The sequence below is a fragment of the Ranitomeya variabilis genome, chromosome 3, assembly GCF_051348905.1.
Source record: "Ranitomeya variabilis isolate aRanVar5 chromosome 3, aRanVar5.hap1, whole genome shotgun sequence".
Lineage (NCBI taxonomy): Eukaryota > Metazoa > Chordata > Amphibia > Anura > Dendrobatidae > Ranitomeya > Ranitomeya variabilis.
Genome location: NC_135234.1, coordinates 729,121,326 through 729,144,902, shown reverse-complemented (window position 1 = coordinate 729,144,902; position 23,577 = coordinate 729,121,326). Strand labels below are relative to the sequence as shown.

Sequence of the window (23,577 nt, the reverse complement as noted above, 5' to 3'; positions counted from 1 at the left end):
CAAGTGGGGGCGGGGCTTTGTATCTGTACAGGAAGTGGGGAGGGGCTGTCTCTGCAGCAAGTGGGGGCGGGGCTTTGTATCTGTACAGGAAGTGGGGAGGGGCTGTCTCACTACAACAAGTGGGGGTGGGGCTTTGTATCTGTACAGGAAGTGGGGAGGGGCTTTGCATCTGTACAGAAAGTGGGGGCGGGGCTTTCTCTGCAGGAAGTTGGGACAGGGCTTTGTCACGCTACAGAAAGTGGGGGGGGGGGACTTGTACTTGTACTGGAATGAAGACGGGGCTTTGTCATTCTACAGGAAGTTAAGCCAAGGCTTTGTCTCTACAGGTAGTGGGGGCGGGGTTCTGTCTCTACAGCAAGTGGAGGTAGGGCTTTGTCTAGAGGAAGTGGAGGCGGGGCTTTGTCTCTGTAGGAAGTGGAGGCTTGGCTTTGTCTTTCTGTAGGAAGTGGAGGCGGGGCTTTGTCTTTCTGTAGGAAGTGGAGGCGGGGCTTTGTCTCTGTAGGAAGTGGAGGCGGGGCTTTGTCTCTGTCGGAAGTGTAGGCGGGGCTTTGTCTCTGCAGGAAGTGGAGTTGGGAATTCATCATTGTATTTTGTGTCTAGACTGTCAAATTGCATGCAGGTATAACAGATCAACAGGCTCTCACTTCAGGACAGAAAAGTCATTAAACAGTGACCTGAGCAATGCATGCTAGGAAGTGGGGAAAAGAAAGTTGCAGCACCTATAGTGCTGGGAGATTTCTGATGAAGAATAACAGGACGCTCAAATAGAGTAGATGTTAAGTTACAGGACATGAGAATCTGGATTGTTCCTGTGCTCCGAAGGCAGTTTATACTACTTGTGTAGGCTGAGGGCAGCGAGACCGTGCTTTTCTACAGGTTTTCTTGGGGAAGAAGTGTAAAGATAAGGGTTATGATGCCAAGTGCCGCAGACATTTCCATCCGTACTAGAACTTGTGCCGGTGTGTACGGGTATTTGCCGCGTGCTGTAGGGAACAATTGAAGGCAAGTGTTGGCTGTATTTTTCACCAGTCACCTTGAAGTCTTATGAGCGGTAGTGTTGGGTAGTGTTGAGTTGTGCTGTGTGCAGAGTCGCTGCGCCATTGCCTGAGCTCCGTCTCCCTACCATTGGATAGCCGTGTAACCATCCGCCTCAATGGGTGTCCCACACAGTAAACGTTGGTCAGGTATCTGGAAATGTGTCCATAGCTTATAATAAGTGGTGTCCAATATCTGAGACCCCCACCAATCCCGCAAAGGAAGGGGGCACAGCGCTCTTGTGCTTTATCATTTTCCCCCGTGCAGGGATCCGCAGCACATCTCCATTTACATGAATGGGGCCGGCAGCACCATATAGCGGCATCGCTGCTGTGCAGGGAAAAGTGGGGATACAGAACTGCACCAACACTGTGCCCCCTTCATTCTCCGGATCTACCCGACCTCTAGGATCCTAAGTAAATTCCATCATGTTTTAAGATTGTGTTGGGGGGACCCTTTAATTATAGTAATTTTGGCCATATTTTTACAGATATTTGCTTCCTGGGGGGATAATTGTGTGTTGACTTGTATATTGTTTTCTACAGACCCGAAGCAAAACCACAACCTGTCCAAATACTCAGTGAGGAAGAGATGAACAAGCTCGGCGCTAAGATTGTAAAGGCGGAAATAATGGGGAACACGGTAAGCCCATAACTGTGTCTTAAAGCGTGGTGCTAACCACCGAGTCATAAAACTTGTATCCTATGTTTTAACCAGTGTTCCCCTTTGCAGTCTCTCTCTAATTTTCAGTTCTCTCTGAGCTGGTGGGTAAAGGCATTGATGTCTCCCATACACTGCACACACAGAGAGCTACATTTCTGCTCTTCAGTGTCTGTCTAGCACATAGCCAGATGCAGCAGCATATAGGACATTATACAACAGTTCTGAGCAGTGTAGCTGTGGATCCAGCTCTGCAGTGAGATAGTTTCTATTAAGTGATCATCAGCATTTGTCTGTGTGTCTCTGACTGTCTCACTCCGTTCCTCTTTCACCCTCCTCCTTTATCCCGTAAACCTCAGCAGGCAGCTGTAATCTGATCCCTCAGTGAGCCGGTTGATTTTTCTTCTCTTGAGCAACACCGAATATAGTTGTATTTGAGGAGTTTGGTCGTTTGGCACAACATTTACCAGATACTGTATAAGAAGAGTTCGTTCATGACACTTTGCTTTTTGACCTTTTCCTCTTCTTTTTGGAGGGGTACACTTGATTTTTAGTACAGTTCTTCTGGAAAATTGCCCAGTAAGTTGCGGCCATGGGGGGCCAGAGCCGCAGTTATTAATTCCGGCAGCCGTTGTTTGTCCTGAGCCTCTGCACTTTTATTAATGTTGTTATTTCCAGCAGTAATAAAACCTCACCGGGGTGCAATGTGAACTAATAATGTGTGCTACGCTATGCACATAACCGCAGAATTAATCGCTTCATTATATAACCAACTTGGCAGCAATGAGTAGATCTGTTTTTGGATTATTGCAGAATATCAATTAACTGTCCAGAGATTGATTATCCGCCTCGTATATTAATTTAAATGCTGCTTTTTTTTTTTTTATTGCACAGATCTATTATGGCATTCGGAGCATTGTGCAGATATTTTGGTGACAAAAAGGAAATGTGATCGATTTTATAAAGCTGTAATGATTTTGTTAACTATAATGTGATCACATCACGGTCACGCCATACTTTTGGGGTACACCCACTATATAGGGCTCCATTTTGCCGTCGGAGCCATAGCTTGTCCTTTTGTTCTTTTTCGGGTGCTCACCTTCCCTTGGTCAAGCAACGGCTTTCCGTCATTGCTCCAGGGTCGGTGTTTGGCTGCAGCAGTGATTCGTGCTGTCGACGCAATGTCACCGATGCAGACAAATCACTGAGCTCTGTGGCTGTGCCAAGGTGGATGGCACCAACCATTAAGCTCAGACGTTGACTCTGTGCTGTCGAAGTGACATCACCTCTGTCTAATGCAGTCCAACCAGTGCTGAGGTTGGCGGCTGGAACCAGTGAGCTCGGCGATTATATAGATGGTCAATGTGACATCACCGATCCAGGCAAATCACTGACGTCTGTGGCTGTGCCGAGGTGTATGGCACCAACCATTGAGCTCAGACGTTGACTCTGTGTGCTGTCGAAGTGACATCACCTCTGTCTACTGCAGTCCAACCAGTGCTGAGGTTGGCGGCTGGAACCAGTGAGCTCGGTGATTATATAGATGGTCAATGTGACATCACCGATCCAGGCATCACTGACGTCTGTGGCTGTGCCGAGGTGTATGGCACCAACCATTGAGCTCAGACGTTGACTCTGTGCTGTCGAAGTGACATCACCTCTGTCTAATGCACCCAAATCTGTGCTGTGGTTGGCGGCTGGAACCAGTGAGCTCGGTGATTATGTAGACGGTCAATGTGACGTCACCAATCCAGCCAAATCATTGAGTTCTGTGGCTGTGCCAAAGTAGGTGGCGCTAACGTCTGACATCAGTGATTGGCTGCAGTGTTGATGCGCACTGTCAACTTGCTGCAGACAAAACCTTGAAACCGGAGCAGCAGAGAACAGCCATTGCTAGAGCCATGGACGGTGAGTACCTGCTGTTTCTACAGCTTTTGAGGACCACTTTACTGAAGGTGGACAAACCCTTTAGCTTTCTTAACGGTGGAAAATAATTGCGCTTAGATAGGAATATAAGTGTGGCATATACCGGTAATAGCTCTAGTAAGTTCATGTCCCATGGTAGGTAGGTTGCTTCTATCAGAAACTAAAGCTCATATAGTTATATCAAGTTTTGAGAAGAAATCTGGAGATCCACCATTTTCAGGCCTAAAGCACAGGAGAGGCTGGAGGCTGTGCCTAGTGCAGCAGCTTGCATGTCGCAGGCGGTGGGCTTACTTCAGTCCTCTGTCGGGAGGGACAGAGAATATTAGCTGGAAATAGCCTTACTTCGTGTGCAAAAAGCAGGAAGAAGCCTGGAGAAGATTCGTGCTCTGCATCAGCAATTTTATATTGTTTAAAAGTGGATTAGCGTCTACCAGGGCTGTGGAGTCAGATTAGTGGAGTTGGAGCCCATTTTGTTGGAGTAGAAGTTGGTGTCATGGAAATTGAGGAGTCGGAGTCAGAGGTTTGGCTTACTGACTCCACTGGCCGGGCTATGGAGTCGTGGAGTTGGTGTCATGGAAATTGAGGATTCGGAGGTTTGGCTTATCGACTCCACAGCCCTGGCGTCTACTATGGCTGACATTACAGCTCCCAGAAGACTGCTACATTTCGGTGATGCACGAATGAAGGTCGAATTCCTGAATAAGCAGATTCACAATTTTATTAGGAGAGCTGGGTGACGCCGCTCTCCTAGTTACACTCCGTTTTGATAAAATCTTCCAAAAGAATTTTTTAAAACCCATCGGTGATGTTTCCGTGGCAGAAAGTTAGTGCAGGTCCCCTGCTGCTCTACGCTCCAATCCGTATCTAGGTTGAAGTTACTTGGGGTGTCATGCTTCACTTTTACTTTTATCTATTGTGCCAGTTATTTATTCATGCGCCTACATTTTTGAAACAATATTTTATATGCTACTTTATTTTTCCAGAGTCTTAAAAGAGCGAATGCGAATGTGTTTTTTAACCATTTCATTGATTTCTATACTCATTAGCAGTATTGTGTTCTTTGCTTTTTCAGGTAAACTAATTCTAGCTGCAAAAATTCTCCTGCTTATATTGTAAGCATTGACGCTAATGGGCTCGGGCCACCATTACTTATCACACATCTATGGAAATTTTACTGTAATAGACGCATCCTCGTAGCTGTGTATTTTCCAAACCCTAAATTTACAGAGTATCTTTCACCAGATTTAGCATGTTAAACTGACCACGTCAGTGAATAGCGGCTGCAAAGCTGAGTAAATGTAATTTTATATTGTGATTTTCTCTTCGTGGTAGTTATTAGTTTGTAGGATATAATTTATGATAAGCCAAACTGTACATTACCAGCTATTTTTCTCTGTGGGCGTGTACTTCTTCTCCTGTATGAGGTTGTCCAACCATAAACAGGAAGCAACATACGGGGGAAAGAAGAACACATGCCCACAATTCCTTTGAGCAGTTTTTTCGATGTGATACATGTAATGACAATCTGCTTTCCTCACTCGTCTCGCTGAAGAATTATGTGTGATAGCATAGTGCTGGAGTAGAGCAGAAATAATTGTGGTTACCAGTACATCTTCGAGTTTCATCTCACAGCACTCAGTGTGGGGGAAGGGCATTGCAACAGAGCTGAGCTTTGTCTTATTAAAAAAATCCTTCTAGCAGCTCTCCTTTCACAGCACTGTCAGCTCTGCTGTCAAGCCACACTGCTGTGAGATGACAGCTGAAGAAGTGTTAGTAATCATGCTCATTTCTGGTCAGCTCTTTTTAATTACACACAGAAGAAATCCTGGTAGACCTAACCTATTGTGGGGGCGTGGTCATTTTTTTTTCTCCTGTATGTTGCTGTCTACTTATGATTGGCCAAAATCCTACAAAGAAAAATACACTCCCCCAGAGGAGAGTTTCTGGAAAAAACGCCTTTGGACTTATTAACTTTACAAACTAATATCTCCGCAATGGAGAGGAGAAAGTACATAATAAAAACAACCTTTTACTCATCTCTGCAGCCACTATTCAATTGTGTGGCCAGTTTAACATACTCAAACTGGTAGAAGATTCTCTTTAACATCGTACGATCCAGAGAGTATAGAAAAAAAATGTTAATGGTTGTCTTCGTCCACCTTCGTATCTCGCTGGTAGTGATAGCTGCTCAGAGAAGATGTTTTTGCATTAATTCTATTGCAAGCAGGGGACAATGAACTTGATGAAATCATTCAGTAATTACCGTACTTTTATTTTTTTGTTGCTCTTTAGAGCCCCTTTTACCTGGATTTTGATTTGATGATGTGTCTTACAGGAGCTGGCTGCAAAACTCAAAGCTCAACTGGAAGAAGCTCGTCAGCAAAAGCGAAATCAACTGGAAGACTGCGAGAAAGAAAGGAGAGAAAAATCCCAGGTAACCGTATCAGAAATCCGTATCAGTCCGTGTATCTGCATTATATATTGTAGCAATGATGCTGATTTATTATTCAAGAAAGTCATGTTGCACACTGTACAAATCTTGCGCATGCGCGTACTGTACAAATCTTGCGCATGCGCGTACTGTACAAATCTTGCGCATGCGCGTACTGTACAAATCTTGCGCATGTACATACTTTACAAATATGCATGCTGACGGCTCACTGCCTTGCTGCAGGGTGTAACCTAGATTACAAGTGAGGCTAGCGCTGTCTAAGCATAGTATTAAATTATATCACGATTGGTACCAAATGAGGAATCTTTCTCGCCTTATGCGGATGTGCATACAGGCACAACTCTAGGATGACGTATATTCTATGTTGATCCTTGATAGCCGTGTGCTGCCACCTTGATATAGGAGGTTCCAGTGTTACACTTACCGTATATACTCCAGTATAAGCCGACCCCCCCCCCCCCCTAATTTTGCCACAAAAAACTGTGAAAACTTAATGACTTGAGTATAAGCCTAGGGTGGGAAATGCAGCAGCTACCGGTAAATGTCAAAAGTAAAAATAGATACCAATAAAAGTAAAATTAATTGAGACATCAGTAGGTTGTGTTTTTGAATATCCATATTGAATCAGGAGCCCCATATAATGCTCCATAAAGTTTATGATGGGCCCCATAAGATGCTCCATATTAAAATATGCCCCATATAATCCTGCATAAAGGTTAATAATGGCCCCATAAGAAGCTCCATAGACACATTTGCCCAATATAATGCTGCACAAATGTTGATTATGGCCCCATAAGATGCTCCATAAAGTTTATCATGGGCCCCATAAGATGCTCCATACAGACACTTGCCCCATATAATGCTCCACAAACATTAAATATGGCCCCATAAGATGCTCCATAAAGATATTTGCGCCATATAATGCTGCACAAACGTTATGGCCTCATAAGATGCTTAATACAGACACTGGCCCCATTTGCTGTTGCTGCGATAAAAAAAAAAAATCACATACTCACATCTCCGTCGCTCAGGCCCCTGGCACTTTCAATATTCACCTGACTTCGTTCCGGCGCCGCTCCATCTTCAGCGTCTTCTGCACTGACGTTCAGGCAGAGGGCGCGCACTAACCACGTCACTGCGCCCTCTGACCTGAGCGTCACTGCAGAAGATGCTGAAGACGGAGCGGCGCCGGAACGAGGAGCAGGTGAATATCACGCAGCGCTCCCCCTCCCCATTATACTCACCAGCTCCTGGCGCGGTCCCTGTAGGTCCCTGCTTCCCCGGCGCCGCAGCTTCTTCCTGTACTGAGCGGTCACCATTACCGCTCATTACAGTAATGTATATGCGGCTCCACCCCTATGGGAGGTGGAGCCGCATATTCATTACTGTAATGAGCGGTACCATGTGACCGCTCAGTACAGGAAGACGCTGGGGAGCCAGGGACCGCACCAGGAGCAGGTGAGTATAATTAGACAGCCCCCGCTCCCCCTCCCCTGCTGACCCCTGGGTATGACTCGAGTATAAGCCGAGAGGGGGAGTTTCAGCCCAAAAAAATGGGCTGAAAATCTCAGCTTATACTCGAGTATATACGGTATATTAGTAGAGGAAATGAAAGAAATCGGCACTTCCACTCTATGCTTCCAGGATACTTCAATACAGTTTATTAAAATACAATGGCAAAACACAACGCGTTTCGGCCAGATCGTCTTTTTCAGGGGCCTCGGCATGCGCACAGTTTCATTGATGCAGTGCTCATGCTCAGGAAGCTGCGGTAACTGACAAGCTTTCAGTCCGGAACGGTAAACTCGGTTGGCAGTCCGTACGCATGCGCAAAATAGTCCAGACTTCTACATGCGAAACCAGTCTGACAAGCCAAATTGGTTGAAGATAAAAGGCGGCAGGGACTCGTATCCCCGGCTCCTTGTCTTTTTTCTCCTGTTTGCCCATACAGGTGCTAATTTTTGGTCATCTCTTTAAAGATGGAAATAGACCGGCTTTTTTTGGAGAGCGTTACCAGCTCATTGTAGTAAACTCCCAACCTGTACAGGTATCATAAATATCTCCTGCACTCTTCTGTTTTCCCAGTTGTTGCTACTCTATCACTTCATCAGACCCTCGCTGTAAAAGCAATGGTTCTGGGAGTGTTTTTCCCATAACGCGGCCCACTAGGTGGCACTACAGATACAGTACAGTGATATTGGTCATATATATTGCTGATGGGGCCACGCTCCTTGTAATTGTTACACTTAATCTTTTCAGTACTGGAAAACTTTTTAATTTGCTCCTTGGTCTTGGAGCGCAGTCATTAGGAATCCTGTTTGTGGATCCAGCCAGGCGAATCCTCCCAGACAGATTACTATTGATTTTTGGCATTATCTTGTTAAATAGGATGAATAATGTGTGTAATCTCGGCCGGGCTTTTATCAGTAGCTGTGCGGTGCCGGTGGCCGTGTGTTGGCTCTCATTATTCTGCATTATACTTATTAGTAAGTCACAGACCTTTCTACGTTCTTCTGCAGACTTTATGGGTTCAGGGCATTTCTTTTTTTAATTGTGGCCATAAATATTAAATCCACTCACTTTCTCCTATTTTGGAAAAAAAATACCTCTCCCTTGCTGGAGCTCATGGCCATAATGTTACCATATCCTATTATAAGAATGTGCATGTCAACTTTTTTGGAGTTTCTGAGATCAGTTTTTATGTTAAAGTTCGACATACCAAAAACTGTAAAAACCAGAGGTTGTATATTTTGTAGTTGCAAATGGAACCTGAGTTGGCCAGAAAAACAGTCTTTCTGACCCATGTTAGAAGAGCAATGATAAAAGTGACCCATAATAGATAAAGAGGCCGTCCACTATGACTTTTCCTTATAATAGATCATCAGTGTCTGATTGGTGGAGGTGCAGCCCCGCCGACTGGCTGGTCTAGGGTCCAGCGGTGGATGGAACTGGTCAGATACGGAGCTGCGCCATCTACTGATAGTGGCCGCGGCCTGGTATTGCACACCCGCAACCCAACTGATTTGAATAGGAAGCGGATGCGCAATACCCAGCCGTGGCCACGATCAGTGGATGGAGCAGCTTCTTAACTGTCCAGTTCCGCTTGCACCTCCACCAATCAGGCACTGATGACCTTTCTAAAGGATAGCTCATCAATGATAAAGTAGTGGACATCCTCTTTAAGTGTACTGTTACTGATGCCGTCATTTTATGGTTGGCATGGGCACTTCTGCCAGTTACTGCGCTCATTTGTAGCCATTTTTGTCACATCCGGACCATCTAATGTGCGTGTGGTTGACCCTACGCTTCCTGATGGCATATGTCAAAGACAAAAATTAGGTTTTCATCATTCTCAAACCTTTTTTTTGGCTTGTTGGATGCCATTATTGCCTTTCAGTAGTGTCCTCTCCAGCCCGCGAAGGGCGCCATACACCTCAAAAGAACCTTGGTGAAAGTTGCCAATTTCACCGGCACCGTCAAACGTGTGTTGGGGTCCCAACTATACGCCGATGGCATATATCAAGGGAAAGAAAAATTGGGTTTCAGCATGCTGAACCCTTTGTTTTCAGGGAGAGAACTATGAACGTATGTACGCTCAGCTGTGGTAAGCATGCATGCATGCATGCATGCATGCATGTGCATGGAAGGGTCTGCAGGTATTGCAGGTGACCCAACGAGCGTGCATGGAAAATTAGGAGGAAGGAATAACCCTGTATGGTACATGGCCATCTTTAGGAGACACAGGCACATTATCCCCATGCCTTCTTTGAATTTTGGCTGTTACTTGGAAGTGCGGCCATATTACGCCATATGAAACGATGTACTCAGTTTTTGCCAGGTATTAAGCCATCTTTTTTACACTTCCGATGCGCTGGATCGGCGCCGCCACTTGAGATTGACAGATATAATACATTCTCTGGAGGAGTTAGAATTAGAAGTAGTAACTTCACCTCACGTTCCCCTCTCCGGATCGCGAAGCCTCTCCTGCCATATGAATGAGTCAGTTATTTTTTTCTTTTACTTTTTGTAAATTAGATTCTACAATAATTACCTTGAGGCTTCATCCTGCTAAAAAATTAATGAATCAATTAAACTTGTCTTTCATCAGTAATTTCATTATTTATTAGCATTTAAAGCATTGTTCTCTCCGGTTCATTGCTTGCAGAAAGTTTTAGGAAGAAGGGCTCTGCTTCAGTTAAAGGGGCACAAACACCAAAAAGTTGCATTTTCTCTTTTCAGCCTGTAAGAATTTTTGCATCCTCCGTGAACATCTAAGGTCTTTGGTCTACAAGTATTGACTAAGGATTGGTTGATGGAAGATGCTTGGATACAGTGGTGGGACAAGCATGTAGAAACCGAGTCGTTTCCTAAACTCCTCATGGCTTAAAAGGACATACATATTTTATAGATCAGGAATAGGACAAGTGGAGCTTGGATTATGATTTGGGACTGAACATGATTGAAGGGGTTCTCCCCTTTTTAAAAGTTTTGTTATGGGTGAGGTTTAGGGAAAAAAAATCCTATACACCTCTTCCCGACCAGTGATACTCCATTGCATTTACTGTTGTGTCTCCCACTGTTGTTGGGGCATCAGCAGCTGTCATGAGACCAATGCAGCCAATGAGCAGCGGCTGATCGACTGAAAACTCCACTTTCCGTCTGTATGAAAGAAGCTGGCTCGTGAGCAATGCAAGGGCTGCGGCTCTTGCGGAATGTGAAAGCTACAGCTCATGCGGAATATGAGGGCCACGGCTCTTGCGGAATGTGAAGGTGGTAGCTCTTGTGGAATGCAAGGGCCCCGGCGGCTCTTGCGGAATAGGAAGGTGGCGGCTCATGCGGAATGCGAGGGGTGAAGGTCGCAGCTCCGGCGGAATGGGAAGTGTGAAGGATGCGTCTCTCAGGCGCAATGTGAAGGTGGCGGCTCATGCGGAATGCGAGGGGTGAAGGTCGCGGCTCGGGCAGAATGTGAAGGGTGAAGGCCGTGTCTCAGCGCAATGTGAAGGCGGCAGCTCTTGCGGAATGCGAGGGCACTGGCGGGTCTTGTGGAATGTGAAAGCGGTGGCTTGTGCAGAATGTGAAGGGTGAAGGCTGCGGCTTGGGCAGGAAGTGAAGGTGGCGGCTCACGCGGAATGGGAGGGCCGCGGCTCAGGTGGAATGTGAAGGCGGCGACTCATGCAAAAAGTTCCGGTGTAGGGAATTCATTGGCTACTCTTGAATTACACAATCTGTATTGTCATGATCCCCTTTTGCCCCACCTATGCCCATTTTGGCTGAATTGGGAGAAACTGGTGTGAAAACACCAAAATTTTAAGACTTTTCAAAAAAATTCTGAAGATTTTCTGAATAATTGCTTTGCAGAATCGGTGCCAAAATTCTCAAAATATGTTTAATGACCAACAAGCTAAACATTACACATTGGGAAATTATTGCAGCTTAATGGTTATTAAGAAATCGGTGGGCAGCTGAAAAGGATTTACAAAAAATACCATTTTCAACACATGGGGAAATGGCTTCTCTTAATAAAAGCCCACTACTTATAACTTTATACATTGGTCCATTTGAATTCTCACTTAAACGAGATATTAGGTATAAAATTCAAGACAATAACAAAATAAGCAAATACCCTGTAGTAAATAAATAGTAATATTACATGTAAATAACATGGGGCGTAAAAGCCATCCTACTGCGACAAGATGTACCCAATAGGGATTGTACTATCTAATATTATAACTTCACCTTGTGTCAGCCAATATAGACGGGGGCAGAATACCACCCAGGTCCGACTGTGCAGACCCCGGCCCATAGGAAGCTATGTAGATGAAATGCCCAACTACAAAAGGTGGAGCCACGTTCCTGTGTGAACCTAGTACAAGAAACTACTGTAAAACCAAAGAAATGAGCCGGAGCTGTTAAATGGCCACAGTACATATACCAAAGACAAAAAATGAGCAAATACCCTGCAGTTAATAAAAAGTAATACAAGTAAATAACATATGGGACTTGGTTGACACTGCACAGCTTCCCATGGTCAGGTGTCTGCACAGTGCCATTCCTTTTATGCTTTTTTTTTTAAATCAAAATAGTATTAACTAAGCACCCTATGTTTTTTACATGTACTCTTACTATTTACTTATTTATTTACTACAGGGCATTTACTTAATTTGATTTTTTTTTTCTTGGGTTTTATCAGTGAAATAGCCAGTGTGAATTTTACACTCCGGCTCATTTCTTTGGTTTTGCTGTAGTTTCTTGTACATTGTACAAACTGGGAAGTGGTCCCCCTTTTTGAGCTATGCAATTCATCTATTTCGCTTCCCGTGGGCAGGGGTCTGATCAGTCAGGGGCCCCTGTCCTACCCTGACCTACATTGAAGTCGGCTGACACCATTTTAAGATTTTAATACTAGAGGATCGGACTGTCCCGATTGGGTACACCTTGATGTGGTGGGATGGGCTTTTTTGATTTAAAATAGCGTTAACGAGCTCCTCTGTTATTTACATGTACTATAACTATTTACTTAATACAGGGTATATGCTCATTTTGGTTTTCTCTTGGGGTGGGTTGTGAAATGGCCACAGTGTGAACGTGCATCTACACATTTCTCATATATCATCTTATCTCAACCTCAGAAATGAGCTAGAACATATTTGGTATAATAGAAGGCTTAGTACTTCTCAGCCTGTACTGCCTAGGAGGGCACTAGAGAAGAAGCAAGGCAGAACAGATGCTTCTTCTACATACTTTATGTTGGGTAGATGGTTCCAAGATGATGACGATCATAGAATATTTGTTATTAACACCAAAATTGTGGGAGTTATACATTGTAAGAGGTGATTGGTGGTCCCCCGAGGCGGCTGATTGGCAGCTCGATGTGATTGGGACATTTAGCGGGGTGTTTAAGCTTAGAGATGATATCTTGAAACTTTCCTAGTCTGGTCCTTTCAACTTATTTCTTACTCCGTTTTGAAAAAAAAAAAGTTTTCTTTTCTTCTTCCAGAAGTTGCTTGTCGCTACCAGAAAAGTGAATTAATTTCTTGTGTTTCTTTTACCGTTAAAGGCAATTAAGTTCCTCCACGGAGCAACCCCATGTTAATTGCTTCCTCCTTATTTGTATCTTCTGCAATCGGCCGTGTACATGGCAGCCGAGATGCCACCAAAGTCATTTAAAAGTATCTAAAAATAAGTCACCTGCGCCGAGGCCATTAGCGTATCATCAGCAGTAATTTACTGTGGTCTTCTCACTCGCTGCTCCTGTAAATTATAATCCTCACTGCGGGGCGAGTATTGATGTGGAAAATTAATTCATAGTAACCGAGAAGTTTTTTGGCCTCATCATAGACAGCCATGATCACCAGCTATTGCTCTGTGCTCATTAAACTTGATATTGGTTTTATTTTTTTCTTCTTTGCTTATTTTCGGCAATTTTTCTTCCATTTTTTTTCTATATATTTTTATTTTAAATTAAATTCGTATTACTTTTTTTATTTTAATTTTTTTCTTACATTTTTTTCCATATATTTTTATTGTAAATTAAATTCTTATTTTTTTTCTTTTCCATTTTCTCTGTATTTTTATTGTAAATTAAATTCTTATTACTTTTTAACTTTTTCTTCCATTTTTTTCTATATATTTTTATTGTAAATTTAATTCTTACTTTTTTATTCTTTTTTTCCCCTTTTTTTAATATATTTTTATTGTAAATTAATTTCTTATTACTTTTTTACTTCCATTTTTTTATATATTTTTATTGTAAATTAAATTATTTTTTTTAATCTTGTGTTTAAATTAAATTTTTTTTGTTCATTTTTGCTTATATTAGACACATTAAAATCCAGAGATACTGATAAGTTTCATATGTAAATGTTTCTGTATGCGCTCAGCGCAAATTTTTTTATTTGTTCCTTAGCCATTTCTTAGTCCACCAGCATTTAACCTCAAATGGTCGGAAGGAGGGAAAAATGGTGTTCGCCTACACAGAAAAGGAAGAGACGGTTGTGCTCCTTTAATGAGTGACCCCTATTTGAACTATTTCCCCAGAAATCAGCTGGTGTAAAGGGAGAAATGGGGTATTACAAAGCACCCATTTAAAGCTGTTTTGCCAAGAGTGTAACTTGTCACCTATCCATTCGGCTTTGCTTTGTGGACATCAGATTTTTAATGGAGCAAGAATGTGGATGCTCAAAACGCCACACCACTCAAACAAGGGTTTCGGGACCCTCATTCTCATGAGCAGTGGAGGCCGTAGTAGAGAGTAGTAACTTTAAAGGGAACCTGTCAGCAGATTTTTTTTCAATGTAATTTGAGAGCAGTATAATGTAGAGCCAGAGACTCTGGTTCCAGCGATGTGTCACTTACTGGGTTGCTTGCTGTTACTTTGATAAAATCACAGTTTTCTCAGCTGCAAATATTGCAGTTCTCTGAATACTGAGCTCTGTATAACCCTGCCCACACCTCTGATTGGCACTTTGCTGCGTACACTCTGCATAGGCAGAAAGCTGCCAATCAGTGATGGGGGTGGGGTTACTCTGGGCAGGAGCAGTACATGGCATGAGACTACACAGCACAAGCTTGCTGGCAGATTCCTTTCAAACTGAATGGCTGATCATTTAATAAGTGATCATGATGAGTTTGCCAAAGTGTCAGCTTCTCTTGACAGTAAATAGGACGGTCCTAAAGGTTCTTCCTGACAGTGCAAATGCAATGTTTTGGCCAGTAGCGATTTCTCCTGACTCCCTGCCGAGCGATCCTGCGTCCTCTGTGCGGGAGCCGCTCCCTGACTCCTGTGTCGGCGGTTTATCTCCTGTCGAACAAAAGGATCGATTGTTGCAGTTCAGCAAGTGCTGTCGAGGGAGAGTCGAGAAGTCTTCATATCCATTAGGGGATAGGCCGAAATCTGTGGGTTTACCTGATGGATATGGAGGCTTTCCATTAGTAGGGAGAGAAAAAAACCTAAGTATTAGTGGATATAATAATGATAGCCCGTGTAAATCACTGGATGAACCACCCGTCAGCAGTAATCTAGCGTATATGACTAGTATTGATTAGACAAGGCCATTTAAATGAGACAGGTCGTGATTCTGGTCTTTGCCTTTATGGCAGTTGCCTGGCATTGGTTTCCATAGGTAAAGGAGCAGTCTTAAGTTTGATAGTTATTCCCTATCTACAGGATAGAGGATGACTTCCCAATTCCTGGGGATGCGCCCCACCAATCCTGAGAACCAGGACTCTGAAGAGCATTGTGTGAATGTAGCGGATGTCGATCATGCACGCTCCATTTATTCTTAATTACACAGCCATCTCTGGCGCAGAATGATTAGCGCAGTAGTGTGCATGATTGCCCTCTGCTCCATTCATATTGGGTTCTTCAGAGCCCTGGTTCTTAGAATTGGTGGAGCGGACCCGAAGTCATCGGGAAGTTACTCCGATTCTTTGGATAAGGGGATAACTTTCAAACTTGGGAATATTGTCGGTATTGATAGATTTCAGATAATGTAGAGTCACAGCCAAACCATGATGGAGGCGGGATTGCACATTCGCTGGACTGGTCTGCACGTGTAACTTGGTCCTCTAGTGTTACTGTCCTGCTGATAAAACACTGATTGTGACGGGATCGGATGAATATCTTACGCAAGTCATTTAAATCTATGGTAATAAGGATCAGGCAAGATAAATATTCGACATGCCCGATACCTTGTTCTTGGGTTAGACAATTTGCCTCCAGAGGCGTCCAGCAGCTCCGCGCCCCACACATTGTTGGCCAAGAGCGGCCGGGATGAAAACCTATCGGCGAAACACTCTTGCCTCCAATGACTGTTTATGGTGTATGAGGCCTTTAATGTTTTTTTTTCCGCACATTGTGACTACAGCACCACAGCCGGCCATGTGATCCAAGAACCAGCAGAATTATAAATTCAGCTCTGGATATGAAGAAAACTTTACATTTAGACTAGATAATTCTGAAAATTCCTGGAAAAGTGTTCCTCACATTTAATCATTTTCATTTAATGATTTTTTACCATTGGAGATGTAAATCACGGATATGGGGAGGTCGGGATGGTCTTATCGGGTTTTCACCATGATAAAATACAATGTTACAAGCAGCGGTGAAACCGCCGGAATTAATTTCATTATTTATTTTTTTTAACTTTTAGACAAGGCACTTTTCTTTTTTTCTTCCTATTGTTTTGTAGGTTCAGTTTTTTTTTTTTTCTTTAACCAGTTTCCAGAGGGAAAAAAAACTATGTGCGGAGAATGAGCGGAGAGGACAGCGGGTTATTAGGAAATAAAATAAAAACGTGGGGGTTTTCATTGCTCTGTTTGTGGCTTCTCCCGAGTATTCTTGCATCTTGTCTCTCGTGTGATATTACGTGGCCAATGTCTGCATCCTGCTTTCCCGGCATACTAAACGCCCTCACTGTCGCTGACTGTTCCATGCTCATTTCTTTGCGTCTTCAGAGGCGCTCCCTGTCGCCTCGTCATCCATTTTTCGCTTCAGCATCATTGCTTCGTTTCTACATGTGTATTCTTGTTATGGTTTTTTTTTTTTTAATGTAGTAAGTTACTGTGACCTGCAATACACTACACACAGCCCATGGACAAGAGTGGCGCTGTTTTCTAATCCCACAAAGCACTTTATGAACTATTTATTGACCGTTTGGACCAGCGGCACTGATGCGCTGCTGACCCCGAACTGTGCACTCGCCGATCCAGTGATCCTGCCAGCTTCAGAGCAGCGCTCACAAGCTGTATAACAAAGGATAGAAGTAAGTCCTGCACTGATAACCTGCAGAGGTGAGCTGGCTGGAAACCTGGGCAGCGAGCAGTAAACTATAGAACTAAAAGTCCCCTTGTTTCTTGATATCTTTTGAGGGTTTTTTTGCATATAACAATAAATTTATTTTAGTTTTGGCAGCTGTTGTACATCCGAGTTTCAGGGTTTTTTTCCCCACAGTTAGCAAAAGCCCAAAAATGCCAATTCCCCTGACTTCTGCATTAAAGAGGTATTGAATGAAACTTCTAGATAGCTGAGGGTCCGATGGTTGAGACAATGCCTGCTGCCGCTTCTTTCAGATGGTGAACATAAGTGCCCCATTTTGGTGACCACTGAAGAGTCCAGTAATCGGACCCTCACCGATCTACAAGGTATCGTCTTTCCTGTGGATGGGTGATAACTTATTGTTAATATAATAGCTCTTTATTGATTAGCGGAAGTTCTCGCTAAGAGCTTTTCACTCAACGATTGTGAACTGTGCAGCTGTCCATAGATCTTTTCACAATCGCTGAGTGAACTGTGCAGCTGTCCACAGATCCTGTCACAATCGCTGAGTGAACTGTGCAGCTGTCCATAGATCCTGTCACAATCGCTGAGTGAACTGTGCAGCTGTCCATAGATCCTGTCACAATCGCTGAGTGAACTGTGCAGCTGTCCACAGATCCTGTCACAATCGCTGAGTGAACTGTGCAGCTGTCCACAGATCCTGTCACAATCGCTGAGTGAACTGTGCAGCTGTCCACAGATCCTGTCACAATCGCTGAGTGAACTGTGCAGCTGTCCACAGATCCTGTCACAATTGCTGAGTGAACTGTGCAGCTGTCCATAGATCCTGTCACAATCGCTGAGTGAACTGTGCAGCTGTCCACAGATCCTGTCACAATTGCTGAGTGAACTGTGCAGCTGTCCATAGATCCTGTCACAATCGCTGAGTGAACTGTGCAGCTGTCCATAGATCCTGTCACAATTGCTGAGTGAACTGTGCAGCTGTCCATAGATCCTGTCACAATCCCTGAGTGAACTGTGCAGCTGTCCATAGATCCTGTCACAATCCCTGAGTGAACTGTGCAGCTGTCCATAGATCCTGTCACAATCCCTGAGTGAACTGTGCAGCTGTCCACAGATCTTTTTGGTACTGTAGGTTACAACTAGTGATGACCGAGTATACTCGTTGCTCGGGTTTTCCCAAGCACGCTCAGGTAATCTCCGAGTATTTATCAGTGCTCGGAGATTTAGTTTTTGTTGCCTCAGCTGCATGATTTACATCTGTTAGCCAGCTTGATTACATGTGGGGATTCCCTAGCAACCAGGCAACCCCCACATGTACTCAGGCTGGCTAGCAGCCATAAATCATGCAGCTGCGTAAACAAAAACTAAATTTCCGAGCACTGACAAATACTCGGAGACCACCCGAGCGTGCTTGGGAAAACCCGAGCAACGAGTATACTCGCTCATCACTAGTTACAACATCTAGTGTCCACTCGCCAAATTAATGTTGCTTGTGGTAGTATCCTGGTATACCTGTCGGGACGTGCAGCTCACTCCTTCGCTCTTGCAGAGTCTGCAGGCCGGAGAACCAAATTGCGACAGGTCATAGCCACCGCCTCTTGGAATTGACTGTGCAGAGAAGGTGCATTCCTACCTCTGACGAGTTGGAGCACTTTGGCTCCTCTTCTGTCGCTCTCCATGCAGGTCTCCTGATTTACCGTAGTTTCCAGGAGATGACTTGTTGGGTCAAAAGTTGATTTTGTCTCTAATGTGAGCTGGGAGTGTTCATAGGCCATTTTGGGTGCAATGGGCATCCTTCTATAACCCCACCCATCATACTATGTGTCCTTCCAAACTATTGGCCAAGCTCAGCTTCCTTTTAGCTGGCATGGGCCCTTCAAACAGCTAATCAGTGTCGGTAGTTGGGCCACCACCAATCAGACATTGATGACCTATTCTTAAAGATAAGTCATCAATGTCTAAGTCCTAGACGACTCCTGTAAGAGAGTATCAGTGTTCCCTTACCAGCTGGGTATAACCTAGCATGCCTCTCCTGCTCTTCACACTCACCATCTTCCTAGATAACGGCCAAGTCCTCGCTGCTTTCACTGTATTTTTTTTTTCTATTTTAATTTTATAATTATTTCTTTCGACTCTGATTAAAAAAAAAAACCCTCCTCCGTGAGAGAAGAGGCATAATCATTTTGTTAAAGGGCAGAAACACACAGCGAGATTCATTAGCAATAAATGTTAAACGCCTTCTGCACATCTGAATAATTTAATATCCACTTCAGAAAGAAAAAGTCCAGTGCCGCCACTTAAGAGCTTCATGCAAATGTTTAGTTCAAACTGTTCCAACACCTTGAAAGTTTTATTAGGAAGTTCTGGAATCTGTAATGTTCTCCGATGTCGCTAATGGGGGAGGAGGTCTGGAGATGTATGATGAGGCCGGGGTGAGAGGCGCGAGCTGCTTATCAACAGTAGATGGAGGATGATGATGATTTGGTTCTTTGTTTTCTTGCTTCTTTGCAGAAATCCGAAGCTGGAGAAGACCAAGAAGTTCTGCTGGTGAAAACCGACCTATCTGGTAGAGCGTGGCCAGTGAACTCCATGGCGGGTCCTGCAGAGCCGTGGGGAGGAAGGCGAAAAAGACAACTGGTAATTGTTTTTTTTCTCTTTTTGGCACTGTTGATGCACCCAAATATCCAGGATCCGTATTCTTTTGTTGCATTGGTCTTCAGAAGGTAACATTAGGTGCAGGATGCTTTAGGATCAGATGTCACACGTGTCTAGCTTCACAATCCTGTGACCCTCATGTTCTTTTCTTAAAGATGTTGTTCCATCTGAGACATTTAAAGTGAATCAGACAGCAGGTTTGTGCTATTTAGCATAATTTAGGGCAAGTGACCTTAAGGAATGTGTCACTGATTAGGTTTTGTATTGTAGTTTCAATACAATCAGTGTTTTATTATCAGATTATCACTGCCTGACTAGGTCTCTGTGCAGGAGAGCCAGGAAAATCTAATAATGATGAGATGACTCCGTTCATCTAGTTCCAATGTGTACAGCAAAGCTGACAAATGAGCTAGAGAATCAGACTCGGCAGTTATGGCGTCAGCAGAGTGTTGGTGACTTTTCTGCCCTTCACAGACTGCAGTGGTTGTAGGACAATGGTGGCGTCATCCCCGTGGCATGACCCGCACTTGCTCCAAGGTGGCGACAGCAGGCTTATATCGGAGAGTTTGTAGTTTTCACCGAACCCAAGCTCTCAAACATTGTATTTAGCCCGGAGAACCCCTTTAAGGGCTAGAATAGCTGTGGGAAAAAGGTGCAAAGTTTAGCGCACCCCTCATTTGTGCAAAAATGTGACTCTTGATTTTTCTGTACTTTTTTACTGGGCCTGCTCTCCTGCAAGCCTATAAGTTTGCCATTATTTACCCTATAAGTAAGTTCTAGTGCAGGGTATGTCAGCCCGTGGAGTAGATTTGACGGTCTGGTGCACGGACGATCATACATGTGTGCTCGTTTTAATGTAAGGTGTGCTCAATATATGGATCCTATAAGTGACTGATCTACAAGGACTGTGCGTTTCTCTGTGCTGCAGGTTGAGACCCATGTGGACAAGGAGAGGGTGCGTTACTTCCATGATGATGACCATCAGAGCCTTCAAGATCTGGTCAAGAGAGAAAAGATGGGAACAGCCGAAGACCAGAACAAGCTATACCTGAGAATGGCAGCCAAGGTACTGGACATCCTAATGAGTAGTCTATGTGATCACCTTCTCATTCTTCACTAACTCTATCTGGACTTACACTTCATTACTTTATGATGATCTGTATGGCTGCCATAACGAAGAATGCACAAAAGTCTTAATGCATTCTCCTTTATTGCCTGTGCTTTACTGTAGTAATATTTTAATTTACAGTGGATATCTGGGACTTAACAAAAATGTATCTCTGCACTAACAGGCAGGTAATTGCAACGTATCTGCCTCTTGTGGCTGGCACCGTTCTTCTCCAGCACAGAGCGACCACAGACTGCTCCTGCCGGAGATTCAGAAGCCTCTGCTGACGTTGCATCTACAGAGCGGAGGCTTCTTTTCCATTCGATGCGGCGGGACTTCTGACAGCATTCTGATTGACAGTCGGATCCCCGCTGCCTAACTGGGGAGCGGCTGTCAGTCATAACGACCTCGGAAGTCCTGCCCCCTCGCGTCAGCAGAGGCAGCTGAATTCCCGGCAGGAGCGGTATGTGACTGCTCTGAGCTGGGGAAGAACGGTGCAGTGCTGAACAGGTAGGTACGCTGTTTTGTTGTAATGTGCCGGATATCCACTAATCCTATACATTTTGGGAATGCGTGGCATATTGCATGTATTGGGCTGTAGCGCTGCGCTATACAGCCTCGTAGGAATATATGAGACTGTTGAGTTTGGTTCGGGAGACCCGCGACTAGTCCGTAAACTGATGACTAAATTCGGCCCAAGATTTTGCAAGGATCAATCAAGCAAACCATGTTGTGATGTCACGTAGTATCACCGTCATGCGTATTACTAAGGAAGGGAATAGTTGTGTCATAGCGAAAATTAGAATTGTGCTGTGTGTAAATCAGAGTTTGCTTCAGACATTAGTGGCTGACGGAATAAAAATTCAGGCCTGTTACTGTGAACCCTCGGATACCACCACCGACTGCAGTGCTAAACCGCCATTTTATTTTGGTAAGTGAGCATACGCTTGGTGTCTAGGAAGAAATAGGACATATAGGGTATTTCTACAGGTTTGGCATTGAGGCCCAGGAGGTACGGCACAGCAAGCCACCTCCTAATATTGGTGTTCCAGGGAGGGTAAAGTTTTTCCTTGTGGATAGTACTGAGATTAAAAATTAAACATCTGAGATGTAATTAAAGTGCCGAATTTCAGGTTTAATTAAAGGGGTCGAACAAAAATATCCGGTGAAACGTTTAGGAATTGCAACTATTTTTCTACAAAGCCGCCTCATTTCAGAGGCTCAAAAGTAATTCAGCAAATTAACTTTACTATAAATAAAATGTTCATTTTTAATACTTTGTAGTGAAGGCAATGACTGCCTGTAGTGTGGAAGCCATGGACGTCACCAAGCACTGGCTTTCCTCCTTTGTGATGCTTTGCCAGGTCATTACTGCAGTGATTTCAGTTGTTGCTTGTTTGTGAGTCTTTCTGCCTTAAGTTTTGTCTTAAGTATATGAAATGCTGCTCGATGGGGTTGAGATTTGGTGAATGACTCGGCCATTGCAGAATATTCCACTTCTTTGCTTTCGCAGTATGTATTGGGTCATTGGACGATGCTTCACAGTCCAGATAGATGGACAGTCAACCAGGGTGGATTGATTTAAATCACGCCGATTTAAATCATGATTTAAATCACGTTTTAAATCAAAAGATTTTTTTCTATTTAAATCGGATCGATTTAAATCATGATTTTAATCATGATTTAAATCACTGATTTAAATCAAAAGGTTTTTTTTAATATAAATCACGATTAAAATGAGAAGTGAGAGCAGTGCGCATGTGCGCCCATAGTTACACGGACGAAACTAGGGGCAACGATCTAACGCCAGGGTGAGGGGGGGACCCCAAAGTAAGTAAAAATCTTTTTTGTTTTACTATATGGCAATAGGTAGGTGTTTAAAAGCAGCATGTCTTAATTGTATAAACTATTAATAGCCTCCACATTTTGTTCATACTGCCCCTTTAATTCCACACTTCTAGCTTGGTTTCACTTTTGGTTTAGTTTCTTTTTCCATTCAGTTGACATGCCCAAACTTGTTGGATAGTCAGCATCCTACAGAAACCTCTGGAAGAGCATGGCATTGTGAATGTTACACATATACAGCCTTTATTCTACTGAGTTAAACAACTCAGCTTTATCTCATGATGGAAGAACCTTTGGATGGTAAAATATTTTCCTCAAAAAGCAGTTTATTGAAAAAAATCCGATTTAAATAAAAAAAATCCGATTTAAATAAAAAAAATCCGATTTTTTTGATTTTTTTAAAAAAACATTGATTTTTATCCACCCTGCAGTCAACCTTGCTGCATTTGGTTGGATCTGAGCAGAGTTTCACCCTGTACATTTCATGATTCATTCGGCTGCTTCTGTCTTCAGTCACATCATCAATAAACACCAGTGACCCACTGACATGCATGGAAGCCATGCATGCCCGCACCATCACACTGCAACCACCATGTTTACAGAGGATGTGGTATGCTTTGGATTATGAGCCATTCCAAGCCTTCTCCAGACTTTCTACTTCCCATCATTCTGGGACAGATCGATCTTCGTTTCATCTGTCCAACTAATGCTTTTCCAGAACTTTGCTGGCTTCTTTAGATTTTTTTTTTTTTAGCAAAGTCTATTCTATCCTTTATATTTTTAAGGCTGATTAATGGTTTGCACCTTGTGGTGAACCCTCTGTATTTCGTCTCATGAAGACTTCTCTTTATGGTAGACTACACCTACTTGCTGGAGAGTGTTCTTCATTTGGATGGATGTTGTGAAGGGCTTTTTCTTCACCATGGAAAGGATTCTGCAATCCTCAATCACTGTTGTCTTCTGTGGATGCCAGACCTTTTTGAGTTCCCAAACTCGCCTATTTTATTTTTTTCAGAATGTACCAAACTGTTGATTTGGCCACTCCTAACATTTCTGCTATCTTTCTGATGGATTTCTTCTTTATTAGCCTAATGATGGTCTGTTTTTCTTCCACTT

General features: G+C 43.6%; 1 protein-coding gene across 1 annotated transcript in view; it reads left to right on the top strand.

The window, feature by feature from the left end:
- CWF19L2 (CWF19 like cell cycle control factor 2) overlaps positions 1 to 23,577 on the top strand; it is a 125,723-nt gene that overhangs the window by 31,606 nt on the left and 70,540 nt on the right. The window contains exons 9-12 of the mRNA XM_077298403.1: positions 1,581 to 1,677; positions 5,957 to 6,055; positions 19,365 to 19,490; positions 20,437 to 20,574. Coding sequence (XP_077154518.1) covers positions 1,581 to 1,677; positions 5,957 to 6,055; positions 19,365 to 19,490; positions 20,437 to 20,574 — 460 coding nt within the window. The remainder of the gene's footprint in view (positions 1 to 1,580; positions 1,678 to 5,956; positions 6,056 to 19,364; positions 19,491 to 20,436; positions 20,575 to 23,577) is intronic.